Raw genomic sequence first — 23,304 nt, forward strand, 5'->3', positions numbered from 1 at the left:
TCAGAGTCAGATACAAGGGAACTGTGGCAAGACTCAGGTACTGGAACCAGACAGGAACTGTAGCAAGACTCGGGAACTGGAACCAGACAGGAACTGTAGCAAGACTCGGGAACTGGAACCAGACAGGAACTGTAGTTAGCAGGCAGGAACCAGGCAGGAACCAGGCAGGTACTGCAGCAAGCAGGCAGGAACGGAGCGAGTTCCAAAGCGACCAACGCCGGGGCACGAAGCAACTGGGAACCGGATGGTAACCCCGTTGCAAGGCAAGGACTGAAGGTCCGCGGCCGGCTTATCAAGGCCGCAGCATCTGACGTCAGGAATTGGGTGGAGTCACCACTGGCGGGAAACGGCCTAGATAAGCGCCCAAGTAGTGCACGCTCGCCTAGAGGCAGGGTATCCACGGGAGGCTTCCCGGCGGCGCAGTCCCCATGGGAACGCTGCCGAACAGGCCGCAAACCACGCCAGCAGAAGCGGGATCAGGTCCAGGAACACGGTGGTAAGGGTCTGGTCGCGGTGCTCGCGGCCAGAACCGTAACATTCTAAGCACCTTGTTAATCAGTTTTCTATGAAGACAGAGGAGTCATCTAACCTGTGCATAGTCTTCATTCCACATAATGGCACTGGTGTTGATTTTGATGTTCCAGCCGCTGGCAGCTCCAGAGTCATATTGGCCAATTTTTACACTGGCAAAGGAGCCACGTGAAATCAGGTACCAGTTATAAATGTCATAAGCAGCCGGAGGGTTTCCATTTTTGTCAAAGAAAATCTCCTGGCCCATGGTGTTCTGGAATCGCACCTTCCATACATAATGCAGGAGCTGTGTGGAGAAAAGGAGACATGCTTGCATTGATTTTATACAGTGACAGCCTGATTTCATGGGTGTACAGCTGTTCTCAGCCTTGACAGCTATATCCAGAATTTGTAATGCATTTCTAGCTGAGAAACAGGATTACTACTCAAATATAGAGTATTCTGGTAATCACTAAAGTCCACACACCTAGAATGTGGCTTAAAATATCTCTTCAGTAACACTAACTACAATTATTCCACTTCATTCTGAGCTAACCAGGCTGTTGACTCAGGCTGCTGATCTTCTTGATAGGCTAAATGCATAGTTGAAATATAACCAAGATAAAAGAGCACTAGTGTTGTTGATATGGTATTAATTAATTAAAACAGAAATCTTTATTAATCATTCACAGAAAAATAAAATTAAAATTAATGAACAACTTAATATTAACAAAAGTGGTACAAACAAACAATCATGTGACCCTTATACAAATAAACATAGAAATGACTAGGGATGTGAATCGTGTCCTCTATCGTCTTAACGATCGATTTCGGCTGGGAGGGGGAGGGAATCGTATTGTTGCCGTTTGGGGGGGTAAAATATCGTGAAAAATCGTTAAAAATCGTTAAAAATCGAAAAATCGAAAAACCGGCACATTAAAACCCCCTAAAACCCACCCCCGACCCTTTAAATTAAATCCCCCACCCTCCCGAACCCCCCCCCAAATAACTTAAATAACCTGCGGGTCCAGCGGCGGTCCGGAACGGCAGCAGTCCGGAACGGGCTCCTGCTCCTGAATCTTGTCGTCTTCAGCCGGCGCCATTTTCCAAAATGGCGCCGAAAAATGGCGGCGGCCATAGACGAAAAAGATTGGACGGCAGGAGGTCCTTCCGGACCCCCGCTGGACTTTTGGCAAGTCTCGTGGGGGTCAGGAGGCCCCCCACAAGCTGGCCAAAAGTTCCTGGAGGTCCAGCGGGGGTCAGGGAGCGATTTCCCGCCGCGAATCGTTTTCGTACGGAAAATGGCTCCGACCATACGCGTATGGCCGGCGCCATTTTCCGTACGGAAAATGGCGCCGGCAGGAGATCGACTGCAGGAGGTCGTTCAGCGAGGCGCCGGAACCCTCGCTGAACGACCTCCTGCAGTCGATCTCCTGCCGGCGCCATTTTCCGTACGAAAACGATTCGCGGCGGGAAATCGCTCCCTGACCCCCGCTGGACCTCCAGGAACTTTTGGCCAGCTTGTGGGGGGCCTCCTGACCCCCACGAGACTTGCCAAAAGTCCAGCGGGGGTCCGGAAGGACCTCCTGCCGTCCAATCTTTTTCGTCTATGGCCGCCGCCATTTTTCGGCGCCATTTTGGAAAATGGCGCCGGCTGAAGACGACAAGATTCAGGAGCAGGAGCCCGTTCCGGACCGCTGCCGTTCCGGACCGCCGCTGGACCCGCAGGTTATTTAAGTTATTGGGGGGGGGGGGGATTTAATTTAAAGGGTCGGGGGTGGGTTTTAGGGGGTTTTAGTGTGCCGGCTCACGATTCTAACGATTTATAACGATAAATCGTTAGAATCTGTATTGTATTGTGTTCCATAACGGTTTAAGACGATATTAAAATTATCGGACGATAATTTTAATCGTCCTAAAACGATTCACATCCCTAGAAATGACTGCAGAAGAAGACCAAACGGCCCATCCAGTCTGCCCAGCAAGCTTTCACACTTGTTTTTTTCTCATACTTAACTATTACTCTTTGACCCTTAGTAACCTTTTCGCTCCAATTCCCTTCCACCCCCACCATTAATGTAGAGAGCATTGCTGGAGCTGCATCTAAGTGAAGTATCTAGCTTGATTAGGTAGTAACTGCCTCCATAAGCAAGCTACTCCCATGCTTATTTGTTTACCTAGCCTCTGCAATTCAGTCATTGTTGGTTGTTGTCTGAATATATAAATCCTCTTTTCTTCATTCCCCCTGTCGTTAAAGCAGAGAGCTACGCTGAATATGCATTGAAGTGAAGTAACAGGCTTAATTGATTTCGGGTAGTAACCACTGTAACAAGCAAGCTACACCCATGCTTATTTGTTTACTCATACTATGTAATTCATGCTCATTTGTTTATCCAGACTATGAAATACAATCCTTGTTGGTTGTTGTCTGAATATATAAATCATCTTTTCTTCATTCCCCCCTGCCGTTGAAGCAGAGAGATATGCTGGATAAGCAGAGAGCTACGTTGGATATGCATTGAAAGTGAAGTATCAGGCTTATTTGGTTTGGGGTAGTAACCGCCGTAACAAGCAAGCTACTCCCTGCTTTTTTGTGAATGCAAATCCAATTTTTTCCCACATTTCCTCTTGCTGTTGAAGCATAGAGCAATGTTGGACTCGCATTAACCATGTGTATGTTTATTGAATAAGAGTATTATCTCCAGGTAGTAGCCGTCATTCCCGCAAGCCACCCTCTCCTCATTCACATCCTCTAGATTTTATGGATCCACAGTGTTTATCCCACGCCCCTTTGAAGTCCTTCACAGTTTTAGTCTTCACCACTTCCTCTGGAAGGGCATTCCAAGCATCTATCATCCTCTCCGTGAAGAAGTACTTCCTGACATTGGTTCTGAGTCTTCCTCCCTGGAGATTCAAGTCGTGACACCTGGTTCTGCTGACTTTTTTTCCAATGGGAAAGGTTTGTCGTTGTCTTTGGATCATTAAAACCCTTCAAATATCTGAAAGTCTGTATCATATCACCTCTGCTCCTCTTTTCCTCCAGGGTGCACATATTTATTTTCTTCAAGCTCTCCTCATAAGTCATTCGATGAAGACCATCCACCTTTTTGGTCGCCCTCCTCTGGACCACCTCCATCCTGTCCCGGTCCCTACGGAGATACGGTCTCCAGAACTGAGCGCAGTACTTCAGGTGAGGCCTCACCAGGGACCTGTACATTGTGTAATTATAGCATGGGTTATTTTTCCCTATATGCATCACCTTGCACTTATCCACATTAAAATTCATCTGCCATTTGGATGCCCAATTTTCCAGTCTCACAAGGTCTTCCTGCAATTTATCATAATCTGCTTCTGATTTAACTACTCTGAACAATTTTGTATCATCTGCAAATCTGATGATTTCACTCGTCGTATTTCTTTCCAGATCATTTATAAATATATTGAAAAGTAAGGGTCCTAATACAGATCCCTGAGGCACTGCACTGCCCACTCCCTTCCACTGAGAAAATTGTTCATTTCATCCTACTCTCTGTTTCCTGTCTTTTAGCCAGTTTGTAATCCATGAAAGGACATCGCCACCTATCCCATGGCTTTTTACTTTTCTTAGAAGCCTCTCATGAGGAACTTTGTCAAACGTCTTCTGAAAATCCAACTATACTACATCTACTGGTTCACATTTATCCACATGTTTATTAACTCCTTCAAAAAAGTGAAGCAGATTTGTGAGCAAGACTTGCCTTGGGTAAAGCCATGCTGACTTTGTTCCATTAAACCATGTCTTTCTATATGTTCTGTGATTTTGATGTTCAGAACACTTTCCACTATTTTTCCAGGCACTGAAGTCAGGCTAACTGATCTGTAGTTTCCCGGATCACCCCTGGAGCCCTTTTTAAATATTGGAGTTACATTTGCTATCCTCCAGTCTTCAGGTACAATAGATGATTTTAATGATAGGTTACAAATTTTTACTAATAGGTCTGAAATTTCATTTTTTAGTTCCTTCAGAACTCTGGGGTGTATACCATCCGGTCCAGGTGATTTACTACTTTTCAGTTTGTCAATCAGGTCAACCACATCTTCTAGGTTCACCGTGATTTGATTCAGTCCATCTGAATCATTACCCATGAAAACGTTCTCCAGTACGGGTACCTCCCCAACATCCACTTCAGTAAACACCGAAGCAAAGAAATCATTTAATCTTTCTGCGATGGCCTTATCTTCTCTAAGTGCCCCTTTAACCCCTCGATAATCTAACGGTCCAACTGACTCCCTCACAGGCTTTCTGCTTCGGATATATTTTTAAAAGCTTTTACTGTGAGTTTTTGCCTCTACGGCCAACTTCTTTTCAAATTCTCTCTTAGCCTTTCTTATCAATTTCTTACATTTAACTTGCCAATGTTTATGCAGTATCCTATTTTCTTCTGTTGGATCCTTCTTCCAATTTTTGAATGAAGATCTTTTGGCTAAAATAGCTTCTTTCACCTCCCCTTTTAACCATGCCGGTAATCGTTTTGCCTTCTTTCCACCTTTCTTAATGTGTGGAATACAACTGCTCTGTGCTTCCAGAATGGTATTTTTTAACAATGACCATGCCTCTTGCACACTTTTTACTTTTGTAGCTGCTCCTTTCAGTTTTTTTCTAACAATTTTTCTCATTTTATCAAAGTTTCCCTTTTGAAAGTTTAGCATGAGAGCCGTGGATTTGCATACTGTTCCTCTTCCAGTCATTAATTCAAATTTGATCATATTATGATCACTATTGCCAAGTGGCCCCACCACCGTTACCTCTCTCACCAAATCCTGTGCTCCACTGAGAATTAGATCTTAAATTGCTCCCTCTCTTGTCGGTTCCTGAACCAATTGCTCCATAAAGCTATCATTTATTCCATCCAGGAACTTTATCTCTCTAGCATGTCCTGATGTTACATTTACCCAGTTAATATTGGGGTAATTGAAGTCTCAAAATACAATAGAGCAAGTTACTGCACTTCAATAATATCCCAACAAAAAGTGCAGAATAGAAATTTAGTCCAAACCACGAAGATTCTTCAAAAGCTCTACAGAGCAGGGACATTTTTATTCATTTTAAGCGGCAACTCCACTGACTTATAATAGCAACAACTTAGAACGCGTCCCCCGACACGGTCCCATGTTTCGCCAAGGGCTGCATCGGGAGGGAGCAATAGTTTTCACAATACACTGTAAATAAACATATACTGGTTAGGACATAAATTGGCAAAATGCCGACATAAATAATTCAGTGCAAATATTACATAGAATTAAACACATACCTGAATGCAAAACAGTTGCAAAATTGGCAGGGAGCGCGTCCATCTTAGATGCAGACAGGCATTTAAACCTCACGGAGTTGGCGCGAAACTCAGGTTTGACAGGTAATTCGAGGGCCAATCAAGATTGCCCCCGTTCCTGAGACGCAGCTAGCAGTGCAGGCAGCAAGTAATCTAGGTGGCCCCACAGATTTTAAGTAAATAAATGCCACTCTAGTTCCCGGTTAAGACCTTTGGGAGCGACTGTGTCGAGTTGAAAAATCCATCTCTGTTCAACATGTCCTAACTGCTCATTGTAGTTGCCACTCCGAGGGGAGCGGGGGACCACCTCAATGATACAGAAGAACAAATCAGAGATGGTATGTGCCTGTTGAACCCAATGTGTGACTAAGGGTTCATTCTCACGGGTATTGCGGATATTTGAGCAGTGCTCAATTATACGAGTTTTAGCCATTCTGGAGGTCTTTCCCCCATATACCAGGGGACAGGGGCAAGTGATCGTATATATCACTCCTTTTGAGGTACAGTCTGAAGATGCCCGAAGGGGAAAATTTTGATGTGTAATAGGATGTGTGAAAGATGTACACGACCCTGTATGTTGACACATAGTACAGTGACCGCAGGGCTGGTGTATGGCCAAAGGCGGGGAAACTCTCAATTCCGAATTTAAATCCGCATGAACGAGTCTATCACGGAGGTTGCGGCCCCTGCGATATGTGAATCGAAGAGGGCCCTGAAAAAGACGATTCAGGGAAAGAGACTGCCAATGCCTATGGATGATGTTCGTAACCTGGCGGCTCAAAGTAGAAAAAGGTAAAATACAATTGTTTACGGTATCTGATGACCGGGATCGTGAAAAAAACAGCAGATCTCGATTAACAAACAAGGCCCGTTTAAAAGCATTCTTCACAACCCGTGAAGGGTACCCCCTTGACAAAAACCTCGCAGTCATTAATTTGGCCTGTGACAAAAATTCCTCCCGAGTGGAGCAAAGCCTGCGCAACCGCAGAAATTGCCCAGTGGGGATATTATGACGTAAAGTCCGCGGATGACAACTATCAAAGGAGATTAATGTGTTCATATCTGTCTCTTTGCGGTAAATGGTGGTAGTGAAATGATTATCATGTACAGATATGAGGATATCCAAGAACGAAATTTGTGATGGGTGTATAGAAAAATTAAACTGAATATTGGTATCACACGAGTTAAGCCAGTCGAGAAACAAAAAGAATTGTACATCGGTCCCCTGCCATATTAGAAAAATATCGACGATGAACCGACGCCACAGTGATACAAAATGAAACCATTCAGATGGGTATACAAAAGTTTCCTCAAAACGAGCTACAAAAAGGCAAGCCAAGCTGGGGGCCATAGTGGCCCCCATCGCCGTGCCCTTAATCTGTTGAAAAAAGAATCTTTAAAACGAAAATAATTTTTTGTCAGGGCCAAATCTGCCAATGTTTTTAAAAAAGTTGTGGGGACCCGACACGGAGCTTGACGTGAGTTTAAAGTGTCTTCAACAATTTTTAGTGCCTCCACCTGCGGGATGTTTGTATACAGGGAGACAATGTCCAAAGTAACAAAGAAAAAAGAGCTTGCTGGACAGGTGTTTTGTCCAGAATTGTGATAAGGTGAGACGAATCACGGATATATGACTGAATTTTTGGAACCCAGGGTTTCAGAAACAGGTCAACAAACTGAGACAAGGGCTCAAGAGCTGACCCAATTCCTGCCACAATGGGCCGGCCGGGAGGATTATCCAAAGTTTTATGCACCTTGGGCAAGGTGTAAAAAACAGGTATTATAGGGAAATCAGTCACCAAAAACGTAGCCTCCCGAGGTGTGAGTATCCTCATATCTGTAGCATTCTGAACCACTTCCTTAATTTGTTGTAAGAGGTCCGGTGTGGGATCACCAGCTAGTGGAAGATAAAAAGAACGGTCATACAGCTGATGATAGACCTCAGCCTCATACTGTTCAATGTCCTGCACCACTAAGCCACCACCTTTATCTGCAGGCTTGATTATAATACTGCGATCCTGCTCCAAACATTTAATGGCCGTGTGCTCATTTTTAGATAAATTGAAATGAGTATAGTGGTGACTAGACACCAAGCTACGTATGTCCTGATCAACCAAAGTTTCAAACGCTGCAATAAGTGATCGATAGGGCCAGGTGGAAGCCATCGAGATTTGGGGTACACCAATGATTCATCACGAGTAGCAGGAGAATCAGCAAAAAATAATTTAAGCTTAAGGGCTCTAAAGAAGCAGTACAAATGTATTTTAAGATCAAACAGATTACATTGAGCAGTGGGAACAAATGATAACCCCTTACCCAGTACCCCAAGTTCAATCTCAGTCAGATTACGAGACGACAAATTAAAGATGGCTGTCGGTTCTACTGCCACAGGTCCGATTGTTGACTGGTCGCTCTGGTCACACGCTGGGCTGATGAAGTGTTGCCGCGTGGTCGTGAACGGGTACTTCGGTCTTCTCGGAGCGTCTGTCCTGAGTCCGGGGGTTTCTGTCCAGAATCCAAAAAAGAAGAGGCTATAGACGCATAGCGTGTAGAGGCCACTATGCCCTCGGGCCGGACTGTAACAGGTAGGGCCTCGCCGCGTGTGCGTTTTGATCTGGTCACAGAAATTTCTTCGCCCGAGGAGTCTTCCGAGGAGTCCTGAGCAAAAGTGACCTTTTTGGAAGATTGTTGCTGACGAGGCTTGGCCATCCATTGATACACAAAACCTGATTTATAATCAGTCTCGTCACGGATGAATTTCCTGTATTTCACAGTTTTCAGGTCAGTTTTAAATTTGGTAAGGTTGTCGTGAAATTCACATAACTCATACAGGGTCGTGTACATCTTTCACACATCCTATTACACATCAAAATTTTCCCCTTCAAGCATCTTCAGACTGTACCTCAAAAGGAGTGATATATACGATCACTTGCCCCTGTCCCCTGGTATATGTGGGAAAGACCTCCAGAATGGCTAAAACTCGTATAAATGAGCACTGCTCAAATATCCGCAATACCCGTGAGAATGAACCCTTAGTCACACACTGGGTTCAACAGGCACATACCATCTCTGATTTGTTCTTCTGTATCATTGAGGTGGTCCCCCGCTCCCCTCGGGGTGGCAACTACAATGAGCAGTTAGGACGTGTTGAACAGAGATGGATTTTTCAACTTGACACAGTCGCTCCCAAAGGTCTTAACCGGGAACTAGAGTGGCATTTATTTACTTAAAATCTGTGGGGCCACCTAGATTACTTGCTGCCTGCACTGCTAGCTGCGTCTCAGGAATGGGGGCAATCTTGATTGGCCCCGAATGACCATGTGACCTCTCAAACCTGAGTTTCGCGCCAACTCCGTGAGGTTTAAATGCCTGTCTGCATCTAAGATGGACGCGCTCCCTGCCAATTTTGAAACTGTTTTGCATTCAGGTATGTGTTTAATTCTATGTAATATTTGCACTGAATTATTTATGTCGGCATTTTGCCAATTTATGTCCTAACCAGTATATGTTTATTTACAGTGTATTGTGAAAACTATTGCTCCCTCCCGATACAGCCCTTGGCGAAACACGGGACCGTGTCGGGGGATGCGTTCTAAGTTGTTGCTATTATAAGTCAGTGGAGTTGCCGCTTAAAATGAATAAAAGTTTCCCTGCTCTGTAGAGCTTTTGAAGAATCTTCGTGGTTTGGACTAAATTTCTATTCTGCACTTTTTGTTGGGGTAATTGAAGTCTCCCATTATTACCGCACTACCAATTTGGTTAGCTTCCCTAATTTCTCTTAGCATTTCACTGTCCGTCTCATCATCTTGACCAGGTGGACGGTAGTATACTCCTATCACTATAGACTTCCCCAACACACAAGGGATTTCTACCCATAAAGTTTCAATTTTGTATTTAGTCTCATGCAGGATGTTTATCCTGTTGGACTCTATGCCATCCCGAACATAAAGCACCACACCTCCTCCCGGGTGCTCCTCTCTGTCATTGCGATATAATGTGTACCCCGGTATAGCACTGCCCCATTGGTTGTCGTCCTTCCACCATGTCTCTGAGATGCCAATTAAGTCTATGTCATCATTTACTGCTATACATTCTAATTCTCCCATCTTACTTCTTAGACTTCTAGCATTAGCATACAAACATTTCAAAGTTTGTTTTTTGTTTGTATTATCATTCTGCTTTTTAATTGATAGGGATAAGTTTGAATTTTTTAGCTCAGGTGAGTTTTTAGTTACAGGCACTTGGACTACTTTTCTAATTATTGGAACCTCACTGTCGGGATGCCCTAATTCTAATGCATCATTAGTATCCTTTAAAGATACCTCTCTCCGAACCATGCGCTGCTGAGCGACTGTCGGCTTTCCCCTTTGTTCTAGGTTAAAAGCTGCTCTATCTCCTTTTTAAAGGTTAGCGCCAGCAGTCTGGTTCCACCCTGGTTAAGGTGGAGCCCATCCCTTAAGAAGAGACTCCCCCTTCCCCAAAAGGTTCCCCAGTTCCTAACAAAACTGAATCCCTCTTCCTTGCACCATCGTCTCATCCACGCATTGAGACTCCGGAGCTCTGCCTGCCTCTGGTAACCTGCGCGTGGAACAGAGAATGCTACCCTGGAGGTTCTGGATTTAAGCTTTCTACCTAAGAGCCTAAATTTGGCTTCCAGAACCTCCCTCCCACATTTTCCTATGTCGTTGGAGCCCACATTTACCACGACAGCCGGCTCCTCCCCAGCACTGTCTAAAATCCTATCTAGGTGACGCGTGAGGTCTGCCACCTTCGCACCAGGTAGGCATGTTACCATGCTAGCAGGAGATCTAGAAGTTGGGTACTCGCTCCTCAGGGTCCTTCCTCTTCTCTGGCTATCCGCTCCTCGGAGGGCCTTCTTGCCTTGGACTACTGTCTATCGTTGCATCCTCGGCTGGGACCATCATCACTGTGAGTACCTTGCTCTATGGATCATTACCGCACCAACTCTAATGTGGAATCCACTCAGGTGTACCCAGCTCTGCGGGCCACTACCTTCGCTAATGTGGAATCCTCTTCGGCACACCCGGGCCACTACTGTACCATCTCTAGTAGGATACCTCTTCGGTGTTCCTCGAGCTGCGGACTTCTACAGTACCATCTCTAGTGGGAAACCCTCACCCATGTACCCCGTACTGGGGGCTACTACTGTACCATCTCTAAGTGAGGAACCCCTTCATCAGCCTGTGCTGCAGGCTACTACTGAATCATTTCTACAGAGGAGCTTCATCAGTGTACCCCGCTCTGCGGACCACTGCTAGATCTTCACTACTGTGGTATCACCCCTGGGTATACACCACCACACAGACTCTGAGACTTTCTCCTGCATTCCCCGCTTCCCGGGCAGTGTCTCTCTATCTCTATAATAAAGATTCTATTCCACAGCTGTCTCTGATGTATCCTGGGACCTTGCTTCCTGACGGTGAGGCTCACAGGGCACATTCCTGTGGACAGTGCCATCTCTCACTTTGGCCCAGGGCCCACATACCTACAAATACTAACAGATCTTTGTTAGGCTTCTCATCGAATGGAAGAGAAACCAAGAGTATATGGGCTAAAATGCCAATTTATTTGTTAATTACAGATTAATTGGTCATATTCTAGACTGGTGTAGGAGTTTCAAACATAATGAGAGTAGAAAGGTCACTCAACATCATGTTACCATGACGCTTGCATGCCTGGAAAAGTGGACATGAGAGAAGATCTGGAAGGCAAGACTTGGAGACAAGGACTGGAACATCAGGGACTTGACATCAAGAACAAGCAGAAGATACAGGGACCATCAATAGACCAGGAACATGGAACAAAGAACATGGAGCTCCTACAAAGAACAAGAAACAGGAAAACCTGAAGGACAGAAGAACTTAAACTCTGAAGACTCCTAGAGCGAAGAGGTGGGACAGGTTCTCCAGGATGAAGCAACTCCTTCCAAGGGTGAGGAACAGCAGACTGAAGATCCCTTTTATAGGGCTGAGTAGATGAGGAGGCAAAGATGTCATTAGGAAGGGCCACATAGCGTTTCCCATCACAAGCCCTTTAATTTTTCAAGAGGTCCGAGCATGCACATGCCTAACAGAACCCTGGCAGGAAATGGAGTCAGCATCATCGAAGGAGCTCAATCCATGCTCCAATGCATCAGGGCAGTGGCAGCTTAGGCCGCAAGAAGCCGGGCTGAGACAGCGGTGCCCCAGGGCCACATGGAGACAGCAGGGGTGACCCGGGGGAAAAGGTAACACTGGAGATCATTGCATTCCAAGGCCGCACTGGGAAACAGGAGCAGGAAGTGGCAGCAGTGGGGGTGAATGAGCCACTTGCAGACCTGACCGAGGGCAGCAAATGCAACAATTTTCAGTAGAAATCTGTAAACAGCTCTAGAGTAGGATTCTCCTGTGGCTTCTTTGCAGACATCTTTGCATAGAGTCTCAGTTATCTCATATGTCCTGGACAAACTGGGTTCAATGCAGGTTGTGATGCCTTTTGCAGGGATGTGAATCGTGTCCTCGATCGTCTTAACGATCGATTTCGGCTGGGAGGGGGAGGGAATCGTATTGTTGCCGTTTGGGGGGGTAAAATATCGTGAAAAAATCGTTAAAAATCGTGAAAAAATCGAAAATCGAAAAATCGAAAAAACCGGCACATTAAAACCCCCTAAAACCCACCCCCGACCCTTTAAATTAAATCCCCCACCCTCCCGAACCCCCCCCCAAATAACTTAAATAACCTGCGGGTCCAGCGGCGGTCCGGAACGGCAGCGGTCCGGAACGGGCTCCTGCTCTGAATCTTGTCGTCTTCAGCCGGCGCCATTTTCCAAAATGGCGCCGAAAAATGGCGGCGGCCATAGACGAAAAAGATTGGACGGCAGGAGGTCCTTCCGGACCCCCGCTGGACTTTTGGCAAGTCTCGTGGGGGTCAGGAGGCCCCCCACAAGCTGGCCAAAAGTTCCTGGAGGTCCAGCGGGGGTCAGGGAGCGATTTCCCGCCGCGAATCGTTTTCGTACGGAAAATGGCGCCGGCAGGAGATCGACTGCAGGAGGTCGTTCAGCGAGGGTTCCGGCGCCTCGCTGAACGACCTCCTGCAGTCGATCTCCTGCCGGCGCCATTTTCCGTACGAAAACGATTCGCGGTGGGAAATCGCTCCCTGACCCCCGCTGGACCTCCAGGAACTTTTGGCCAGCTTGTGGGGGGCCTCCTGACCCCCACGAGACTTGCCAAAAGTCCAGCGGGGGTCCGGAAGGACCTCCTGCCGTCCAATCTTTTTCGTCTATGGCCGCCGCCATTTTTCGGCGCCATTTTGGAAAATGGCGCCGGCTGAAGACGACAAGATTCAGAGCAGGAGCCCGTTCCGGACCGCTGCCGTTCCGGACCGCCGCTGGACCCGCAGGTTATTTAAGTTATTTGGGGGGGGGTTCGGGAGGGTGGGGGATTTAATTTAAAGGGTCGGGGGTGGGTTTTAGGGGGTTTTAGTGTGCCGGCTCACGATTCTAACGATTTATAACGATAAATCGTTAGAATCTGTATTGTATTGTGTTCCATAACGGTTTAAGACGATATTAAAATTATCGGACGATAATTTTAATCGTCCTAAAACGATTCACATCCCTAGTGTCAGATTGACTGGAAAAGGCTCTTGTATCTCTAAAGCTGGTGTATAGTAAATGATTTGGATAAACTTTATATTTATGCAATAAAATTTATCACAACATGCAAAGAAAGAGAGAAGCCTAGAATTTTCCTAAAAATCAGTGCACTATTTCAACAAAAAGAAGGAAAAGTTTTGGAAAACATAATTGGGGGCATTTTCAAAGAGCTGGTCAGATCTCTGCACAGAACTTGTGATGGATTTGCTGAGTCTGCATAAGTGGATTTTTATTTACCCGAAAGCAGGTACAAATCTTTCACCACATTTATCTGTTTAGCTGCATAGTAAAGAGCTATTCCACAAAGCATTTTGGAAGTGTGTTTGGGAATTCTACATCTATATTTTTTATTTTAAAAAATGTACAGGCATAGCAGACAAGCTGCCAATGTGCTCACTTTATAGAAATCAGGTGATTCTATATGCTCCAGATGAAACTCTCCATTCATCATCCCATCCATTGCCCAGGCCACGCTAACCAAACCTAATAACAGGGACTTCTATTGCCTGGTCCCTAAACTGTGCTAAACTATCACAAAGGGCATGAGAGCCAGAGAAGACTTCCTAGGATAAAGAAAAAACTGCGAGGATTGGCTTTTCTGATTAGCTTTCCCATTATTTAATAACTGAGTGACTCCTCCCTTCCACATTACCACACATGGCAGAACCATACCTGGGAGCTTCTGATTTCAATTAATCCTGAGATCATTGTGAATTAGAAAAGGGGGGTGCATGCGGGTGCTGCAGTAGTTTGTGCAAACATTTTCTTTCATACATACACACACTAACACGCACATATATTCTCTCTCATTCCCTCTTTCACACACACAAATGATCATTCTCACACACACTCACTCCTCATTTTCACACACTCACAGCTTCTCACACATGCTCACTCACGCATTTCACTCTCTTTTCCAAACACAAACATTCCCTCTCTCATTCACACACATGCTCAATCATTCTCTCTCCTCATCCCGAACCCACCAGAGAAAAAGCTTCCTCCTCCAGGCTCACAGATCTCCTTCTGCTTCTTCTGCTTTTCCCCCCCAACAGGTGCCAACAATCCTCTTTGAATTTCCTTCCCCCACATTGGGCCCAGGCTGGTGCTGTTTCTTCTTTCTCTGTGCAAGGGTCGATTGTTCTTTTACACTTTCCACCTCCTGCTTAGGGACCTGGCTGATCAGCTTTCTCCTTCTTCTGCTTGAGGTTTGATGCTATTCCTTTTTTCAGCCATATGGCCTGTGTCCCACACTCCTCCTCTTCTCTTCCGACATGAACCAGGTAACTTTCAATTCTGGGGCCTGGAGGCTCCTGGCCAAATCCATAGAGTTCCCAGGAATGGACAGAACACCTGCCCTGTGCACTTAGCTCTTGACTATTCTTGTGTTGATATTTACTTCTTATTACCCACCTATTTATGGAGGCACCATATCTATTTGATCCTTGATATACACCTGATTGACTTACTGTACCTTCTCTGTTTCAAACAATATGTGACTATTGTAATGTCTGACTATATATATATTTTTTTTTCTAATGTATGCGCTGCCTATGTATCACAAGATATGGTGCTATGTTTCATCATTAGGAACCTTCCAAGAATGGGAGGTTCATGGGAGGTGTGAAGGAGATAGTGAGTGAAAGGTGAGTTCTTTCACCAGAGATGATAGGTTTTAGAAGTGCTGTATAATATTGTACCATAGGGGGAGTTATTAAGAGGATTTCTGAAGTTTTAGAACCTGAATCTGTTTCTGAAGAGATCAGAGATATTGTGTGGAGATAGAATACAAGTGTCTCTCCCTGGTATGAGCTAAAGAGTTAAGACCAATCGGATGGAGTGGAACCCCTAATACATCATCCCTCATCATCCATCTCAGTGAGTTGTGTGATGAAGGAGGAGACGTTTTATGTTCTTCAGTGGGGCCTAAGGGATGGATAAGGCCTTAATGAGGACCTGAGAGGGAAAACGCTTCATTTGTACCGTACTCAAGTGACGTGAGAAACTGAGTAACTGTTTTGTGCTTTTGGACTATCTCATGAACTGCAAACTCTGCATTGCTTACATGTTCAATATTTTGTCCTTTTTGCAATAAGTTTCTTTTCTGTGGAATACCAAGTTGTGTGGACTACATTTATAAATTACTTGGGCCCCCAAGGTAATTCTGCTCCCCACAGCAGGAATTCATGCATTTTTCCAGAGGCTGCAGTAGTCGGGGGGAATAGGGGAGTTTAAATATATTTCTTTTAGAATTTTATATATGCAGCATTTTGCACAGAGCACCAATTTGACGTGGCAGTATATAAGTAACGGTCGTGCGTCCATGTATGCGCAGTTTCTGGAGCTTGCACATGGGAGCAACTATTTTATAACACATGCACACACATGAGTGGCAGATCTTACAATCCGCACGTGCATACGCAGGCAGCACAAAATGGGGGAAGAATTTTTAATTAAGAATCAGATTGGGAGGGAATTTCCCTACCTCCCTACCTAAACTCCCTCCCTCTTTCTCTCTCCTCTCCGACCCCTAATCCCTTCCTAGCTACTTACTTTTTTTGTTTCATTACTTACTGCTCCTCTGGTGCAGAAGTATTCGGTACACGCAGGCCGGCTGCCGGCGGGTGCTTCCCCGGGACAGCGTAGAATGGCGCTGTCCTGGCCTGGCCCCTGACCTGCCCCTCCCTGCCCACCCCTTTGAAGAGGCCTGGCACTTGTGCACATACCGGGGTTTATAAGCATAGCCAGGCCCATTTTAAAATGCGCGCAGCGCGTGCAAGGCCAGGCCATGCGTGTAAAACCCACTTTTTACAGTGTGGGCCTTTGAAAATTGACCCGAATCATTTTTTAATTCCATTTAAGAATCCGCAGAACTTTCAGCCTCTTTGATAATCAAAAAGAAATGTTTTATATATAGTTTCTTTAATCGCTATGAATTGTATTATATTGTTTAATGATTCATAATTGTTTACATCTCCTTGGGCAATCAAGTATGGATCTGCAAAGTGATTAATACATTTTAATAAATAATAAATAATTATTAATTTATGTATACAAATAGCTGGTGATTTAAGACAAGTCAAGGCTGTCTAGGCTGAAAAGTCTATAGTACACATTCTTCTGCAGTTAAATGCCCTTTAAAAAATTTACTTCATACTGCGTTTCATTGAATTTTAGTGAACTCTACAGGTCATGCATACTTATAATCACATATCACAAGCAAAAAGTAGCCCATACCTGCCAAGGCTCAAAGTGTTTGATGTCACCGCACGTCCCATTGAAGAAAGGTCCTTTTCCAGGTTCACAGGCATACATGGCATGTAGGGCACGGGCCACAATGTACACAGCATTATAGTTGTTATAAGTGGACTCCCGGATTGTCTTATCAAAGAAATTATCATCAATGGTCCTCAAGTCTTCCTTCCCTGTGCAGAGTTTCCTTTCTCTGCTTAGTTCTTGAAGAGTGACCTGGTCCATGTTGGGGTCAGCCCACCTGCAGCCAAAGGCTTCTTCCCAAAATTGCCCAACAAAGATGTCTTCTGTAGCTCTTAAAGGATGAAGATTATAGAGGTACTCTTTGAACATTGGAATCTTGCTTGTAGGAACAGTGATTCCAATTGTTCCTTTCAGAATTTTAAAGAAATCCTTTTCATTAAATAATGGAAAAGGACCCCAGCCATCTGAAGCAATCCAGACTTTTCCAGATATGTCACTCTTCGCAATTGCCAGCATCACTGGATAGAAATTGATGCCAGAGGAAAAGACCACAATGACCCTGGCTGTCATCTTCTTCACCACCTGCACAATACGCCGTGTCTTCTCTTGAGAGTAAAACAGGGGGATGATTTCATAGAAGGCAACACAGACCCCAGCCTTGACCAGCTCTTCTTTTAGCATCTGACTCCCAATCAGTCCATAGTCATTGTTCTCAGCGAGGATTCCAACCCATGTCCAACCAAAGAAGTTTATCAACCGGGCGATGCCCAGAGACTGCAAATCATCACTTGGAACAGTGCGGAGGAAAGAGGGAAATCGACTTTTATCACTAAGAGTGACTACAGTTGAGCCATAGCTGATCTAGAAGAATTTCACCAACAGCATTAATTAGTTTATGTTACACTTGATCAGAATTTATAAGAGTGATAACATCAATTATTTTTTACTTTTCTTACAGGGTATCTCAGGACACACTAAATATTTTCTTGCCTTAACCATGTCCTTAAGAACACAGGTGATCAATCTCTTCAAGTACATCCATCCATTCTCATTTTTAACAATAAGTAATAGCAACCATAATGACTTCCCATACAACCACATTTTTAGTCTGGTTTTTTAAGGGTAGCAAGCAATGTATTGAAATTCTCATTACAACTTGCCAGAGCAGCAGGATATTCCATAATTTGTTATAAATGATCCATACCTGTGCCTGTTTGTAGACTCCCAGTAGCTGAGCTATGGGTATGGACATCCGAGACTGGTTATCTCCAATCACTGCTGCTAATGGAGATGACCCCCTGCATGCATAATTCGGAATGGGGTCTTTGTTTCCGGTGAGTTGCCACATTGTACCTTCCAGGGACCTGGACTGGGCATTGCAGGAGTCGTATATCCAGAGCCCCAAGGTGATGTTGGGCAGTAGGTAGCTGCTTTTGTTAATTCCATTCAAGGCAAAGGCCATGGCATTCACATGATAGTAAAAACCAAACTCTAGTCTAAAAAATATCAGAAAATATCCATGTAAGGTAAGCTTATGCACAGCAAGGAGTGTATTTTTTAAAGGAGTTAAATGGGTAAAAGTAGCACATATAAAAGCAATTCAGTGTGTGAAACCTTTTGAAAATTCAGTGCTATGGAGTGTATTTTTAAAGGAGTTACAAGCATAAAAGTAGCAATTTGCAACAGTTTTTTACGTGCATAAATCCTTTTGAAAATTATCTTCATAGGTTACATTTTCAATACGTCATTCCAATGGCAATGCACAAACCCAACTGATTTACAAACACACGATATTCACATGCACTGAATTTAAATATCAGCTTATTCTGTGGATAAAACTATGCACATACACTTAAATGAGTAGAAAATTCAGTGCATGCATATAGCTTTGGAACATGCCGCCAAAACACACCCTGAGTGCCTCTTTTCTATAAATGTGCATACATTATGCAACTAAGTGCATATTCTCTGGAGGTTATTGGTGATTTATGTGGGATACCTCCATGTTTAACCATATAAAAGAAGCCAATGTCTTTGAAAACTTTCCCCATGTTGTACGTAGAAAAAAGTATGATGGATGATAAATATCATAAGGTCCATCCAATCTTACTTCTTGTTGCAATGCCCCAGTTGATCTCTGGTTTCCCCTTACTTATTTACAGTGAGGGATAATTTGGGCTTATCCCAGGATTTCATTAAATGTTACCTCAAGCACCTTAACTGGAAGTCAATTCTATGCAAATGGTATCCTCACACAAAATGAGAAATGTAATCCTGACTAAAATTTAAGACCCCGAGTGTCATTAATGGGTCATTGGCAGAGCAAACAAAAATTAACCAAATACATCTAAGGAACACATTTAAGGGAAAATGAGGCAGATAGCAATCCAGCAGCTGGATGGCAGCGCCTTTGATTCTCAGACAGAGCATGGTCACCAGAAAGAATATCATCAGCTTGTTGTGGCAGGAATGTATCCTTTAGCTAGGATCTACTCTCTTTGAGGATGTGCCTTTATGGGTGATTGCACATGTAGGAAACATATATATAGAAATGACGGCAGAAGGAGACCTAACGGCCCATCCAGTCTGCCCAGCAAACCTTTGCACTCTTTTTTTTTTCTCTCATACTTATCTGTTACTCTTGGCCCTTAGTAACCTTTTGGTTCTATTTCCCTTCCACCCCCCACCATTAATGTAGAGAGCAGTGTTGGAACTGCATCTAAGTGAAATATCTAGCTTAATTAGTTAGGGGTAGTAACTGCCGCAATAAGCATGCTACACCCATGCTTTTTTTGTTTACCCAGACTATGTAATTCAGTCCTTGTTGGTTGTTGTCTGTATATAGATCCACTTTTCTTGATTACCCCCTGTCATTGAAACAGAGAGCTATGCTGGATATGCATTGAAAGTGAAGTATCAGGCTTATTAGGTTTGGGGTAGTAACTACTGGAACAAGCAAGCTACTCCCCGCTTTATTTGTGAATGGAAATCCTTTTTTCCACATTACCTCTTGCTGTTGAAGCTTAGAGCAATGTTGGAGTCTCATTAACCGTGTGTATGTTTATTGAATAAGGATATTATCTCCAGATAGTAGCCGTCATTCCCGCGAGCTACCCAGTCTTCATTCACATCCTCTAGATTTATGGATCCACAGTGTTTATCCCACGTCCCTTTGAAGTCCTACAGGGTTCTGGTCTTCACCATTTGCTCCGGAAGGGCATTCCAGGCATCCACCACCCTTTCTGTGAAGAAATACTTCCTGACATTGGCTCTGAATCTTCCTCCCTGGAGTTTTAAATTGTGACCCCTGGTTCTGCTGGAAGGATTGGGACTGCCATTATTATTGCAGAATTGATCATTAGGAATGTAGATAGATGGTTGCTGGTAGACATGAAGATCAATTGGTAACTTACCTGCCTGGTGTTAAGGTAGCAGAACTCATGTGTCATCAAGAAAGGATTTTAAGGAGTAATGGGTGGGAGCCAGCTGTCTTAAAATGTGTGGCTATCAAAGAGACATAGGAAGGTGCAGATAAGAAGATCTGAAAGCTAAATTAATACTTTAAGGTATGGTATTAAAATCCAGAACCTCCAGGGAAATATTCAGAGATGTTCCAATTACCCACAAGGACCCCAGAGGCAGGCTGAGCTACAACTCTCAAAGCGTGAATGAGTCAATGGTGCAAGGAATAGAGTTTTAAATTTGTTATTCCTGGATTTCTGAATCCTCTCTGAGACTGACAGTTTGGGAGTTATTTTTAGGTATTAACAACTCATCTATCATGTGAGTCAAATTCTTTTTTATTGCAGACAGATGAAGGCACTACAATGGTTAAAAAGAATAATAATCATTGTTTATTATTGTGACTAAACTACAAGTTGTTAGATTTGTATTTAATTTACATAAGAACATAAGACTTGCCATACTGAGTTGGAGCTAAGGTCCACTAAGCCCAGTATTACTTTAATTTATTAACTTGTTAATCACTTTATTACTTTGTAAATGAAAATGTTTTACCAGAAAGCATAAAAAATATGGCAATAATAAAATAAAGTTAAATGAAAACAGAACACATTGCAAATTAAATAAATAAATGTAAAGCAAACACTATAAAAATAAAAAAATATATATTATCATTAAGTGGCCAATTCATTGGCTGGATCCCATGAGGTAGATAGATTCCATTTTGCTTTTCCAGAGACAAGCAGTGGATTTCTGCAACTCCACATTAATAATGGTTAATACGTTGCCATACTGAGTCAGAATGAGAGTCCATCAATCCCAGCATCCTGTTTTGTAGACCTCCATCATATCCCCCTCAGCCATCTCCTCTTCAAGCTGAACAGACCTAAGCTCATTAGGCGTCACTCAAAGGGGAGCTGTTCCATCCCCTTTACCATTATGGTCATCTTTCTTTGTTCTTTTTCCAGTGCATCTATAGCTTTTTGGAAATGCAATGACCAGAACTGAACACAACAGAAAAGCTGCCATCTCAAAATGGAATGATACAGAGGCATTATGACATTCTCAGTTTTATTCACTATTACCTAATAATTTCTAATATTCTGTTTGCTTTTTTGACTTTCACAAAGCAGTGAGCCAACAATTTTAATGTATTGTCTGCTAGGCTGCCTAGATCTCTTTCCTGGGTGGTAACACCTAACTTGAAATATAACATCATGTGAATACAGCATGGGTTATGTTTCCCTGTATGCATCACCTTACACGTCTCCACATTAAATTTGATCTGTCATTTGGATGCCCAATCTTCCAGTCTCTCATGGTCCTCCAGCAACGTATTACTATCTGCTTGAGATTTTACTACTCTGAATAATTTTGTGTCAACTTAAAATTTGATCACCTCACTCATCATTCCCCTTTCCAGATCATTTATAAATATAATAAAATGCACCTTTCTCAGCACAGATCCACTGAGAAAACTGACCATTTTATCCTACTCTTGGTTTCCTGTCTCTAACAGTTTGCAATCCATAAAAGTACATTGCCTCCTTGGAAGCCTCTCAAGGGAGACTTTGTCAAATGCCTTCTGAAAATCCAAATACACTATGGGGCGGATTTTAAACCCGCTCCTGCATGCTGAGCCTATTTAGCATAAGCCCGGCGATGCGAGCAAGCCCCGGGACGCGCGTATGTCCCGGGGCTTGAAAAATGGGCAGGGAGTGGGCGGGGTGGGTCAGGACCGAGGCCTCTGGCACCATGGTAGGGCTGGGGGGCAGGTTAGATAGCGGAAGGGAGGGGAAGGTGGAAGGAAGGTTCCCTCCGAGGCCGCTCCGATTTCGCATGTTATAAAATCAGGCGTAGATTTGTGCGTACCAGGTTGCGCGCACAAATCTGTGCCCACACGTAACTTTTAATATCTGCCCCTATATCTACTGGCTCACCGTAACCACATGTTTATTAATTAATTCCTTCAAGAAAATGTAGCAGATTTGTAAGGCAAGACTTATTTTGGGAAAATCCATGTTGTCTGTGTTCCATTAAACCATGTCTATGTCATGTGATAATTGTAGGAGGACCTTGTGAGACTGGAAGATTGGGCTTCAAATCACTGATGAAATTTAACATTGGACAAGTCAGCCCAGTGTGATTATAGCGATCAAAAAGCAGACAGAATGTTAGGCATTGTTCAGAAGGGAATGGAAAATAAAATGGAGGATGTCATAATTCCTCTGTGTCGCTCCTGGTGAGACCGCACCTTGAATACTGTGTGCAATTCTGGTCACCACATCTCAAAAAGGATATGGCTGCACTGGAGAAAGTGCCGAGAAGTGCGACCAAAATGATAAGAGGCCGGGAAAGGCTGCACTATGAGGAAAGGCTAAAGAAGTTAGGGCTGTTGAGTTTGAAGAAGAGACGACTGAGGGAGGAAATGATAGAAGTCTACAAAATCATGAAAGGACTTGAACAAGTTAATGTAAATCAGTTATTTACTCTCTCAAATAATAGAAGGACCAGGGGGCACTCCATTAAGTAAGGAAGTAGCTCATTTAAAACAAATCAAATACAATTCTTTTTCACTTGGGGCATAGTTAAGCTCTGGAATTCATTGCCAGAGGATGAGGTTACAGCAGTAAGTGTAACTGGGTTTAAAAAAGGTTTGGATAAGTTCCTAGAGGAAAAATCCATAAACTGCTATGATGGTAATTAATAAGCAATAGTAGCTTATGATCCATCTAATGTTTGGGTGCTTGCCAGGTACTTGGATTGGCCATTGATGGAAACAGGATACTGGGCTTGATGGACCCTTGGTCTGACCCAGTATGGGATTTCTTATGTTCTAAGATAGGAAACAAACAGCAGGACTAATGGACAGTTTCCCAATAAAAAGAGGAAAATAGTGGAGCGCCGCAGGGATCTGTACTGGGACCAGCATTATTTAACTTAATTCAGTAATGATCTGGAAAAGGGAGCAATGAATGAGGTGATCAAATGAGACAAAAATAATCAGAGTTGTTAACAGAAGCAGACTGTTAGGATATACAGAAGGATCTTGCCAGACTCAAGAACAGGGCATCTAAATGGAGATAAAATTGAATGCAAAATGAAGCACTCAGGGAAAAGAATTATATCTACAGACACACAGTGCTGGGTTCT

The 23,304-nt window shown here is 43.8% G+C and overlaps 1 protein-coding gene across 1 annotated transcript in view; it reads right to left on the reverse strand.

The window, feature by feature from the left end:
- Positions 1 to 23,304, reverse strand: part of LOC115081125 (extracellular calcium-sensing receptor-like) — a 75,230-nt gene that overhangs the window by 20,986 nt on the left and 30,940 nt on the right. The window contains exons 2-3 of the mRNA XM_029585635.1: positions 16,711 to 17,550; positions 590 to 817 (exon numbers count right to left, since the gene is read on the reverse strand). Coding sequence (XP_029441495.1) covers positions 590 to 817; positions 16,711 to 17,550 — 1,068 coding nt within the window. The remainder of the gene's footprint in view (positions 1 to 589; positions 818 to 16,710; positions 17,551 to 23,304) is intronic.

This window comes from Rhinatrema bivittatum, chromosome 19 (assembly GCF_901001135.1).
Source record: "Rhinatrema bivittatum chromosome 19, aRhiBiv1.1, whole genome shotgun sequence".
Taxonomy (NCBI): domain Eukaryota; kingdom Metazoa; phylum Chordata; class Amphibia; order Gymnophiona; family Rhinatrematidae; genus Rhinatrema; species Rhinatrema bivittatum.